This window comes from Plodia interpunctella, chromosome 16 (genome assembly GCF_027563975.2).
Source record: "Plodia interpunctella isolate USDA-ARS_2022_Savannah chromosome 16, ilPloInte3.2, whole genome shotgun sequence".
Taxonomy (NCBI): Eukaryota; Metazoa; Arthropoda; class Insecta; order Lepidoptera; family Pyralidae; genus Plodia; species Plodia interpunctella.
The window spans coordinates 2,565,798-2,579,030 of NC_071309.1; the positions used below are offsets into that span (position 1 = coordinate 2,565,798).

The window sequence follows — 13,233 nt, forward strand, 5'->3', positions numbered from 1 at the left end:
CAGTCAATGTGAGCAGATAATGATGAATAAAACTCTGTCGGTATCCAAAGGAGTCGAAGTAAAAACATTACATAATATTTGGTCTCCCATTCAAATTGACTGATGAATTGTGAAAAATCGAAATTATCTATTATTACACTGTTTTTTTGGAAGTTGTACTTTGAACTAGCTTTAGCCCGTGGCTTCCGGGATGTAAAGGTACCATATATGTCCTTCTCCATAATTCAAACTGACGACCTCGGTGGCGCAGTGGTAAAGTTCTTGCCACTGAACCGAGAGGTCCCGGGTTCGATCCCCGGTCGGCTCATGATGGAAAATAATCTTTTTGTGATTGATCCGGTCTTGGATGTTTATCTATATATGTATTTGTTACAAAATATAGTATCGTTGAGTTAGTATCCCATAACACAAGTCTCGAACTTACTTTGGGGCGAGCTCAATCTGTGCGATTTGTATATTTATTTATTTATTTATTAAACTACATGTATGCAAAATTTCAAGAAGATTGGTTGAGTATTAGATAGAGCGTGAAGAGGTAGCAAACAAACAAACTTTCTTTCGCATTTATAATATAAAGTTAGGATATTTGGACAGTGAATGAAACGTATCGAAGTCACTACTACAATACCATATTTAACAACATGTAACAAATTCCCGTACTATCCACACGTAGCACTACTTTAACCTGCGTCACTTGCAATAGATCACTGTGACGTGATTACTGCCTTCGCGTAGCCATTTCCCCTCCTGTCCACATTAGTCCTTCCTCGACAGTAGCACTGCGGCGATCAAAGATGGCGCGTGCGTGGGCGCACATACCGGCGGCGCTGGCGCTGCTGTTCGCATTCGGTAAGTTCTTGCAAAACCTCCCTTGTACTCGGCTCGCGTGACAATTTTCGCAAGAATCATAATATGTATTTTTTTTTTACATATGCGTTGGGAAACCCGCGTAAATTTATATTTATTAATCTACACTGGTACTTTTATATTATCGGTGAGCGGGCACAGGTCACAAAATTATTTTAGGTCACAGGTCACAAAATTATTTTATATCAGAAAAATGATAATTTGTTTGAATAGGAACCTCTGGAATCAAAAGTTATTAAATAAATGCGTATTGTTTGCATTCATGCATCTTTATTATAAAATATCCCAAAATTTCCAAAAAAGCGCAAATTCGTTTATTTAATCCTCAAAAAATGATTAGCCGAATGAAACGTCGGTACGTTTATAAATCGTTTGCATATAATATTATGAACAAAGACCTATATTGCGTGTATCTGTCTTTTCGAGATAACGTCAAAAACTGCACGGATTTATGCGGTTTTCACCAATAGATAGTGTGATTCCTGAGGAATAACTGATATGTTTTTGCGAGGTCTTCAAATCAACTTGGGGCAAAAATATATTTTAGGTATGTATGTTTGTCTGTCTGTAACGCGATAACTTTCGAACCGTTGGCTCGATTTTGATGAAATTTAAAATATATGTAGGATCTGTCAATAGAATTTTTAAGTTCGTGGGGTAATAAAATCTGTTAAGTATAGTTATTGAAATATTCACGATTTTGTAAAAAAAATATTGTGTTCGCCAGGTCTAAGTTCGCGGCGAACAACTAGTTGATAAATTAAATTAGTATCAAAATGATGTAACGAAAGTAACACCCAGCACCCAGCGGGTTAACTTTCCATCGGCCGTAGAAATGGTTTTGTGACTAGAATTATTTATAGTATAAGTTGTGAAATCAGCTCATTTATATAAATCAAATACATATAATTTACATTTCACTTCCGAGTTGTCATACAAACAAGTAATCCTGTATAAATTAAAGTTAAATTCCAAGATTATGTTAAAATTGTTATATAAGTAATTAGATATTTTTAAGCATTTTGTTTCTTCTTTTTGCGGCAGTTCATCCGTGTTTGTGTGACGCACGAATCATAGCGTTCTTAGGCTAAAACCGAATGGAAATTCGTTTAGTAGTTATTGACATATTTTCCGGTTAATTTCTGGACTGTAAATATAGCCATAAAATAAGTGAACACAGGCGACTATTATGTATTTTACGTTTCAATAACTGATTGCGTTTTAATACGCTTAACACAAATAGACTTTCTATGTAACGTAGTTATGTGGTAGGTAGCACAGGTCAGCTTTCCTAGTTAGAGATTCTATAGATATTTCTCGAAATGTCAGGACTTGGAGAACTGTATTTACTGACGTAACGGTCGAAATTAAGTACCTACCTAAACTGAAATAAGCACACCTTTGTCTATTTTTTTCCACTAGTCATCCGCCCCTACTTCGCTCCGGTAGGTATGTCTTATTTGGGTGGGGCTTGAATATGTATAGTAATAAGATATTCATTAAATGGTGTATCCATAAAATGTCACAGTTTTCCCACTACTTAATAGAAGTGCTCTTTTTGTAATGAACTTGGAGCTCGACATAATACATCTGGTCATTGACTAACCATTGAGAAAGTCACATTAATTTATATCGAACTGGCTTTGAACTTTTGACACGCCATCGATGTGAAGTTAGATAGAAGTGAATAACAAATACACGTTAAAGAATTGCACGAATTAACAAAAAAGGCTTCCCATGTTAGCATTCCGTGAATAGGTGATTATGTATTTTTTTATATTTATTTCCACAGATACATTAGCCCAGCGGAATCCTATCAAGGAAGCATTGTATTTGCATAATGACAACTTCACAAACGTGTCGTTTGAAGACTGCGTGTGGAAGCGAGACAGAGAGCCTTGCCCTGATCCGGACGTCTTTCTGCATCTATACACGGCAGCTGAGCCTGAGAAGAAAGTGGTAAGTAACTACAGTATTTTACAGATAGAACTTGGTACCTAAGTTCGTCTGCATGGGTACATCTATAGTCTGCGGTGACCACTTACCATCAGATGGGCCGCATACCTTTTTACCTGCTTGGTAGTATAAAAACATACTTTTGTCTAGTTTGTTTGTTTTTTGTTTTACTTACATGTTTTGTTTGTTTTACATGTACCAAATGTCATAACAATCCCAGTAGATTTTACGTGAAAGAGTAACAAACATACACACATACATTATACATACTCACAAATTTTCGCATTTATAATATTAGTAGAATTGAACAACTTATTGTCATCTTAACAAAGCACTTGTAGTAATAAAATATCGTTGAATGTTACGACCACAGTTACTTGTATTGTGTGAACCATTGTATCGGCTACATTTCCCACGCGAGTACAGACGACAGCACATGAAACTGCTCAAATTCTATGCATATACGACGCTATCACCAATGCATAGTGGACCACAGGGTAAACAAGTTTTTACCTACGTCGTCGTTTTGCTTACATCTTGGCGGTATGCAATGCAATGCTAAATTGTGATTTTATATTAATCATTTGCATAGAGTATAAAAATTTAAAAATCCATTAAAATACATGAATTAAATCTCTCACGTTTTTAATTTCCGTTAAGAAGTAGTATACATATAAATAAACTAAAAATATATTTTGTTTACACCATCGTAGAATGACCTTAAATAGATTCGAATACAGTCAACAGCACAACAAATACATTGCGAATTCGCCCCTATTAGCGCATAAAGAATTATACAGACAGGGCAACTGGACAGGCGGTCGAATGTATTTAATCATTTGTTATTACGGGCCTTGACCTCCTGGTCCGGCGAGGACTCCATTCTTCTGGTCGTTCGAAAGCTTTTTCCATAAATATGGAAGATCAGATAAACTTGCCCTGGGGGATCCTTCATCAACTTTTGGAGTGTCGCTTGGGTTTAGACCGGTCATAACAGCCAAATTATCTTTTGATGCAGGCAGGTCGTCAGGATTCCCGGTCAGAACGCCAGCAAATTGTTTTAAAGAGTAGCCGGCTACATGCTATATGAATCTAACATAAAATCAAACATCAATATAGATATAAAATTATTCCGTAGCTTACTGACAGACAAGACATAGAAAGCTGTCAGTTTCGTAATGTTTCCTTTCTGGGGTGTTTCCCGAAATTCCCATGTAAACGCGAGTCGCGAGCACAAGCTAGTATATACCTAGTGGTAAGTAATATTTATGAGTTTGGTGTGTATAGTACATGCGTCCATCGTAGTTAATGCATTACTCGTACTAGCCCAAAGTAAAATATTACTATGCATTATTATGTTTCTTTTTTATACATATTCATTTATTTCGTTACAATACAATTGTGTTGAAAATTACAATAAATACAATTATTAACACAAGGTCCTATTTTATGTTACAATTATTAAAGCATTAGTTGATGATTTCTTTCTTTTTTTTTTTCTTTCCCCAAATCTGCTCAATTTTGTCGTGTTGACGTGTTAGGGTAACCTCAAGTTCGAGACACAAAAACAATTAATTTGTATAAAGAAAATATATACTTACACGAATAAAACAGTATTGAACTAAAAATAACACAACAAACAAAAATTTCATTTTTGCTTCCCTTCAGTATGTACTGCAAAATTAAATTAATACCTAGATATTTGTAACGAGTAGGTATGTAATTATCTACAAATTCATAGATATAATGAACATTTATATCCGTGTATATAGTATATATAACACTATTAGGGATGTACAGTGAAGTAACAAATATATATTTATATAATATATAAATACTAATTTTTGTCCGCGGCTTCACTCGCGTTAATTTCCCACGGGAACAGTTATTTCCCGGTAAGAATTCCCTATGTTCTTCTCCATACTTAAAATTACCGTTTGCAAAGTTTCAAGATTTGTTGAGTAGGTAGCAGAGTATAAAGAGGTAACAAACAAATAAACTTACTTCTGCATTTATAATATTAGTTAGGATCATAGTTTCATTGCATAGGTACTCAGAACGGTTGTTTTTGAGTTTTTAATATAGGGTTGTATTGCATATAATTTGTATCACTCGCTCGCTTGATTTCGTCACTATAAAACTAACAAACCTAACCTACTTACATGCCACATGAATTTGTACCGTTCGTAAATACAGAAACAGTAAATTAATATAGTGAACTTCGATTGCGTGAGAATCTGAACCCAGTTCCCTGTTTTAAAGTCAAACCCTTTTATCGAGTATCGATATTCTTTCATAGAGGTACCAATCCTAGCTATGTAATATCGTCAGGTACGTGTTTTGCATTTCAATTTTCCATTCAAAAGTTTAAACAGGTGATATTTAACATATTTGTGTTTCGCCTTTATAGCGTAATAGCACAATATAAGTATATACTATACTTAATATTCAGGGTTACTGGTATCAAACGCAAAACCTCCTAAAGACTACTTGGGTACATCAAAACAAGTAACTTTTATTCTACAACTTTTCGTGATTCGTAGCTTTTTTTTTTCATATAAAAAAATAGAATCTGATTTGCGATTCTAATCACTTCTTAACTCTATGTAGCGTCCTATGTAGTTTGTAGTAGCGATATGTAGCGGAATCGAACATAGAGGTAACGTTTTATAGAAATGATATTAAAACTAAAAAACCGGTGAAGTGCGAGTAGAGTATGCTAGTAGACTCGCGCACCGTAGGGTTCCGTAAAAATTTTGAAGATAACTTTTTTTTAAATTACAAATATAACTTTTTTCCAATATCAGTACGGTACCTATGCCCCAACTTTTTGCCAAATTTCAAGATTCTTGGTCTACGGGAAGTACCCTATAGGTTTTAGTTCCCTTGTGAAATTGCAAAATATCGCAAAATATGCGACTTAAACGGTCACATTTTTTGTCACGCATAAGTTTGATTTTTTCCCAGCTGAAAGAGACCATAGACTATTTATTATTGTATTTGGTATAAATTTCAACTTGATACCTTTACGCGTTCCTGAGAAAAAGAGTCTTAACAGACGGACAGACAGACGGACAACGAAGAGATCCTATAAGGTTTTGAAGTACGGAACCCTAAAAAAGGATATTTTTTTGTATTTATTACGTTTAGACAATAGTCGTAGAACATACATACATGTAGCTTTTTTTTTAATACGGAGAAGGCCATACCTTTCATCTCAGAAAAATAACTGCTCCAATGGAAATTTAACCACGTAAAATTTCGCGCTGAGAATCGAACTCAGAACCTTCAAATATAGCGAACGGACATGGTGACCATTACGTTAAGTGTGTAAAGTTATTTGTGCGCTCTTTCACTTTCGTCGTTGACAATGACGACTCGTCTGCTTCTGTATGTCTGTATGTTACCGATGACCGGTGGAATGCGTCCGATATACCGCTAGCCGTCCTCGTCAGGAGCTCGAACGCGACGAACCTTTTAACTATAGCCCATTGTTTATGACCTACAAGTAACATTATTAGACTTCTAAAAGTCCTAAATTCATATTTCGTTTGCTATAATAAGTGAGGGCAAAGGAATGAAAGAGAATACAGAAAAATAAAAACAGAAAAGACGAAACCGAATTACTGATAAGATAGGTGTATATTTCTAGGCAGAGACTTCAGCTGGTATTAGAAGACAAATTTAGATATTTTTAACCTACGTACGTAGTTTTATCATCATTAATTCAGTCTATTGCTGTAGGCCAACCATCAAATTTTACGGAAAGATTTAATTCATTATAGGAACCTGAAATGAATCGCATTCGTATTAAAATTAACTTGATGGTACGATTTTCGGATGCTGCAGGCCTACCATCAACTTTTACAGAACGATTCCAATGCAACTCAGTTCAATTTAGGCACCTAAAATGAATCGCATTCATACTAAAAATCAAGTCGATGGTAAGAATTTGCGATTCAGTTCAGTTTAGGTCGTAAAGTGGATCGCGTTAAGAGATGATGGTAAACCCCCAGTTCAACCTAAATGGGATCAATATGATCAGTGATTATAGTAAGCCCCGAGCAATATGTTTACATACCCAAAGGTTGATTGTTAGATAATGAACAATTGTACCTACTTCAGCGAGCTTTTAGATAATAGTTAGGTATTTCTAGAACATCGTAGCCATCACATATCCTAACTACCATTAGGTAGTGTCACTGTCAACATAGGGTGGTTCACAGAGCGTTTCGACCAACGACGTCAATTTTCTTGACGAAGGAATCATTTCCAAAATCATTCATAAAATTGACATTACTACAGTACAGAGTAATTCATATAAAGTCATATAGTGAAACTCATTCTTGTCTTTGTTAATTTGAAAATTGTAATGATAGCGCGACCGCAGCGAAAACGTCGAAACGCTCTGCGAAACACCCCATAGTGCAAAGCGATGCAACAGAAGACACGTCTAATGTAACAAATAATAACGGTGTGCCCGTCACTAAACGGAACAGATTGCACTATAGAAATTGCTTTGCCTTGATTTATGGGAACTTGCGTAAGCGTAGAAAAACTGTTTACTTCGTGATATTGAAGATAGAAATTACTGAATGTCGCAATTATTATTTTAATTAAGGTTTTTATCGACAATGTGGATTAATGACCACTTGACTTTTAATGTTTTTCGTCATCTTTCTTTCTAAACGAGTGTGTTATTTCACACGTTACTGGTGTCAGATTTTATTCAAGTCGTCTAAAGGCATCTGACATGACTAACGAATATTGCCATCTAGCGACAGAAGTCGCATACTATACAAACTAGTGACCCAACAGTCAATCTGTGTTCAGGTTTCATGCAAATTCACAATCAAAAAGTTTGATCGATTGATGCGTTGGGCTTTTTATATATTATTATTTTATCTATGGTTTGGGCTGAAATTTTTTGATAAATTAACTTTAAATGCAGGATTAAAATTGTGCTTGTTTAATATTTTTCTAAATTGGCCCCTTACCGTTGGTCTGTCCATACGTCCATCATGCATAATAAATCTTACACCAGCGTGTTAGCAATAACACACTCGATATGAATGAATCACATTTTGATGAAGCTGTTCTTCCTTTTCCTTTCAGGTAGACTTATCAAGCGAGGATTGGCTGCGACAGAGCGGGTGGGAGCCCACACACGAGACCATCCTGCTCATCCATGGGTATGCGGGTGGAGACGACACTCTGCCTATCACCGTGCTGAGAGATGGTTAGTTCCGCAACTCTTGTAAATCGCTAGAAGTTCGTTAATTCGTATGTATACAGGCACATATTATACAATACTTCCAGTAATACAGGGTAAGTTATTGAACACTGCACAATACTTTTTCTTCGCACAATAAGTACTTACTTATGATGGATCTTTGTTGCCAATGTGGCCGGATGGAAAAATTCGTCTTTCCATATAAAGGTCGAACAACACATTTTGTATTTGACATGTCTATTGGTATATAGATTTCTTTTGAGACCAATTCTGTTTCATCATCGAAATTTGCTCATTAAATTGACCCTACAGGTCATGATCATGACCTCTGGGGGTTCGTCTGGTTTTCGGAGATGTGGTGTGGTTAGCGCTACAACATTTATGAAATACATTAAATGAAGAAAAATATTAAAATACCTTACGTCTATTTTCTACGAGTTTTCCCTGTGAAAGTTATAAGTAGCATACGCCCATAAAATCTTGTCAAAGTGAAAGTGGTTGCAGGTAGCGTGTGATCCTGCAAATTGCAGGGCAGACTAGCATGCTGCACTTGCACCCAACACGTGCGCTGTGTATGCTTGCACTTTGCTTTCTCTGCGATGCGGAGCCGTAGGTCAACGACTTCATTGAGTCTTAGTTTCCGTATACGGATCGACTCAGTATTGTAGTACAATCTTATTCTATATCTACCTACTCATCATACTTTTTACTTTAGGCTCTATACGAACTCATGTGCTGACGCGGATGAACGTACATTGGGTTGTTTGTATGAGCTTTTATTTACCTATTACGCAAGGAAACACCAGCAATGTATAATTAAAAACGTCAAATTTGGCGAACTACCTATTATTAGATATTTATGTGATAATAGTAACACAAATAAGATAGGTATCTAACAGTCTACTATTTAGTCGTGCAGAGATTGATATTTAGGTGCAAAAAATTAAGTAGGTACTTTTTCTTTATATATTTTTACCTTATCCTTGCAGCATACTTGCGTCGAGGCGGCTATAACGTGTTCATGTTGGACTGGGGCGCCCTGTGCCAGCCTCCGTGCTACGTAGCGGCTGTCCACAACCTGCGGCCCGTAGCCCGATGTGCGGCCGAAGCTCTAGGGTCCCTGAGAAGGGCCGGGCTCCGCCCCGACCGCCTCACCTGCGTGGGGCACTCGCTGGGTGCGCATCTGTGCGGCATCATGGCTAACTTCCTCTCGTTTAGGCTGAACAGGATCATTGGTAAGATTATCAAACGTCTCTTGTTTCCAGCTTCCTATTCTGTCTTATCTTTATCGATCGCATTCAAGGCAGTAAAGCCGCTAAGCCCGAAGTCAGCGTAAAAAAATAAACTTATAATTATTTGTATTGAAAGCTTATATAGTATGTATAGGCTACCCAAAGTCAACGCTCCTTCAGAATGTTGTTATTCCCTATCAGCTACCAAGGCCCTTAGTCACCTCTTACGACATTTAAAGGAAGAATAAGGATTTTCCCGTTCGTGTGCGCACGCAACTATAAGAGCCGATGGTTTACAAACGGCTGAACTCTCCGTTAAATCCATATATTAATACGTATTCTACTACATTCATACAGCACCAGAGATGAGTTTAAGTATTGGGGTATTTGCATAGATTCTTACTATACAGTCGGGTGCAAACCCATCCAATACTATATATATGTTTTGCACACGACTTTTTGGGAACAGCACATATTATAAGCAGTTATATTCCAGGTTTGGATCCGGCGCGCCCTCTGATTCGCTCCGCCCCGGCGCTCCGCTTAGACCCGGGCGACGCGCGTGCAGTGCACGTGTTACACACCAACGCCGGACGGTATGGAGAGGCCTCGCGACTCGGACACGCCGACTTCTGCCTCAACGGAGGCCGCAGCCAGCCTTATTGCGAGGATACACCCAGTAATTTTATTTTTATTTGACAGTACTATAATAATTAGGTCTATATACCTCAATAGCGTCGTCGTTACGTTTGGCGCCCAAACTTTTAATTATGAAGTAAACTGCTAATTAAATATTACAGATATCATCATTATTTCGATTGTGTATAGCAGTGCGTTTAACACAAGTATTGGAAATATTTTCTATATCAATTACCAGATAGATTACAGAGATCAGTATAAGACTGAGGATATATCGATGTAGTAAACCGACACGAGCTTAAGGCCGTGACCACGTAAGGAAGTCCATATAATTATACTGTTTTGTACAGAGGTTAACGTAACTGTGCATCACAATCAGACCAGATGTTCCACCTTACTAGCTAACTAGTAAAGCAACAGCAACTGAACGGCCTTTCTTATGACGCCACATCATTTGGTTTTAATAGACAATATTTTTTCCTCGCAGACGAAGCCCTATGCAGCCACATCTGGTCCATCTGCTACCAGGCGGAGAGCCTGTTCCGCGCGCGGTCGGCGACGCCGTGCGGGCGGCGCTGCTCCGTGCGTGTGCCGCCCTCGCGCGCCGCCGTGCTGCCCGTGCTGCTGGGGCAGCCTGCGCCCATGACGTGAGTGACAGCCCAGTGACACTGACACTACTGACATCTGTCAACGGCTACCAAGCAGAGAGCTTATTCTGGTGGTCCCACGGGGTGGCCCTTACTTCTTACTTCCCTCAAGGACTGTTTTTCCGCTGCCGTCTGCGCTGTTGCTTAGTCGAGGCATCCCAGCTCTTTCAGGAAGCATGAGTGGTCCTCCAAGACAAAGCTAAAGGGCTTACTAATTTACTTAACTAAAACATTTGACACAACGAGCATCATAACAACAACAAACATACACTTACAGATTTCCTCACGATACTTTCCTTCAGCAACAATGATCGATGTATTATTAGATTGGGCTGGGGTCTTTTTTATTCTTTATTATCTCGAGAATTTAAGTTAGTTTTCTGCGCCTTTTTCGGCTGAATGTCTATGGCAACATGCCAAATTGTCACCTTTTTTAGCCTCTGTATATTAAATATAACATTTTTCAAATTTCAGAGCACATGGTGCATACTGCGTGGAGGACTTCACGACCCCGTTCTGTCCGCACACGTCCAACTTGCCCGAAGGCGACCGGCGCTGCTGCCTGGACGATCAATACGCGGCGGCGGCCAGCACTGAGCCGCAGCGCAAGCGCCCGCGCCCGCTCGTGCGCCTGCGCGCGCGCCGCCTCAAGCCCGGCGACGACAACGCGCTGCCAGAGGATTGAGGCTCATTTCTATTGCGTCAAGATAGTTTCAAGTATGTTTCGTCAAAAATGTCTCGTGTAAACATCAAATTCGTCGTAAGTTCAATGCATACATTGTAAAATTTAATTCAATTCAAATATTTATTTTCAAGATATGAAATTGTCTTTATCTATTGTGTATACACAATAGATAAAGGCAATTTGATATCTTCGTCACTTTAATTACTACATGTACAATAAAAGTAAACCATGTTGGGCATTACAATTTAAATCTTTAAAGTGTAACGCACGGCAAACGAATATTAATATAACAAAAAATACAATTTATAAATATTAATCTATAGTTGTGTACCTACTTAATGAAATGTAAACTTACGTTTACATGTGAAATTTTTGACGAACGAAACTGATGTCGCTAGTATCGTTTGAAAATTGGGCTTTAGTAAACACGCTTGCACGACATAGCTCGCGTTTTTTGGTGAAAAATATGTGAGATACACACATGCGTATGTCCCATATTATAAACACTTTTTTACATTAATTTAAGCAGCGAACAAGACTTTCAATTTAATAATGGTCTTCCTCTATGAGAACAAAATATTCGCATTCATACAAGTATTCGCATTCTTGGATTCGAAAATGCACCCAAGCAACAAGATATTTTTCTTTTTTTAAACCTTCTGAAACCTTCTGATGACGTGTCGCACTGCTGTAATCGATCGAAAAACCGTTGTGATAAAACTCATACCCCTGACTCCAAAGTACAAATGGAGAAAAAGCGCTTCAAAATCCCTTAAAATACTTGATAGAGATGTGTCGTGTAAGATGCAACAAAAGCCAGTTATCATTAAGTACTTAGATATACTTAGTTATACCATTGACTGACGTTGCTCGCCTCGCATTTGTGGATCAACTTGCGATCAACACTATAAATATAAGTATTTTATGTTTCTCTGAACAAAACTGAATAATTGTTTAATGATTTATCTACGATATGATGTACTGTAATTTACTTTAAATATTTTAATTCTCGCGAATTAATATTTCTACACTGCATTTTGTATACTTATTAATAAGATAGATGCGTATTATGCTTGAATAAGAAACTATATGAAATCAACTATCAACAACTTGAACCCAAGAAAAATTTATAAAATCATTGACAATATTTTACATAGGTATTTAATTTGTACGTTGTAACTCTGAGCATTAGAAAAACAGAAACTGATTTTGTCTTAATATTGTTTTTATTTTTGATAACACGAGAGGTTAAGATAAGGTTTATATCAAAATGTATATGTAGTGCGGACAAACATAAAATCTATTCAACAATGCATCATCAAGTAATGCGTTTTTCAAATACTTGTTTATTTGAAAAACGCGTTACTTGATGATGCATTGTGGAATAGATTTTATATAATTATATTTATCTAATCTTTTACTGAAATATACGCTTTCAAATACTACTTTTAGTTTTTTTTATGAGAGCTAACAAGCTAGAAATAAATTCCTTACGGAACTCGAGCTACATAGATACGACGGATTTACGGATAAATAAAATAAAAAAATTTTTTGTGTCAAATGGCTTATATTTTACAGAATACTAACAAATTTCATCAATATTTTGTTAAATGTACAATAACAAAATAATATGTAGCCTTAGTACTTAGTATAATCACTAGCGCCATCTATACTGTATACAAGGTAATAGTTGTATTACATTTATTATCTGTGCCTGTACTTCTAACAATAAAAAAAGACTTTTCAGTTGATTGAAACCTTTCACTGTATTTTTATTAGGTTATGGGCCCAGAGCCTTAAAATAAATAGTATTAGTGAGAAATAAGTTCAGTGTGTTCAGTTATAATGTCTACAAACTATTTAGTTAATGTTCCGAAATTGAAGGGACGTGAAAACTATGACGACTGGTGTTTCGCCGCAGAAAACGTACTCGTGTTGGAGGGAATGGCGGATAGCATAAAAACCCCTTTGTTA

At 37.0% G+C, this 13,233-nt stretch overlaps 1 protein-coding gene and 1 long non-coding RNA gene across 2 annotated transcripts; one reads left to right on the plus strand and one right to left on the minus strand.

The window, feature by feature from the left end:
* Positions 1 to 11,916, plus strand: LOC128676253 (pancreatic lipase-related protein 2-like). Its single transcript, XM_053756270.1, has 7 exons — positions 1 to 849; positions 2,660 to 2,826; positions 7,939 to 8,062; positions 9,046 to 9,291; positions 9,785 to 9,967; positions 10,415 to 10,574; positions 11,049 to 11,916. The coding sequence occupies exons 1-7, from the start codon at positions 795 to 797 to the stop codon at positions 11,257 to 11,259; spliced, it is 1,146 nt and encodes a 381-aa protein (XP_053612245.1). The 5' UTR covers positions 1 to 794; the 3' UTR covers positions 11,260 to 11,916.
* LOC128676262 (uncharacterized) lies at positions 3,452 to 4,554 on the minus strand. Its single transcript, XR_008405396.1, has 2 exons — positions 4,425 to 4,554; positions 3,452 to 3,905 (listed from the first exon to the last, which is right to left on the minus strand). It is a non-coding gene; the product is annotated as an uncharacterized LOC128676262 (long non-coding RNA).
* Positions 11,917 to 13,233: the final 1,317 nt, after the last annotated feature.

Excerpts from the sequence above, each read along its gene's own strand:
- LOC128676253 (XM_053756270.1), top strand. The coding sequence starts at position 795 with ATGGCGCGTGCGTGGGCGCACATACCGGCGGCGCTGGCGCTGCTGTTC. Across the intron at positions 8,063-9,045 it reads TATCACCGTGCTGAGAGATG|CATACTTGCGTCGAGGCGGC; the intron begins GTTAGTTCCGCA and ends TTATCCTTGCAG. Across the intron at positions 9,968-10,414 it reads TTATTGCGAGGATACACCCA|ACGAAGCCCTATGCAGCCAC; the intron begins GTAATTTTATTT and ends TTTTCCTCGCAG.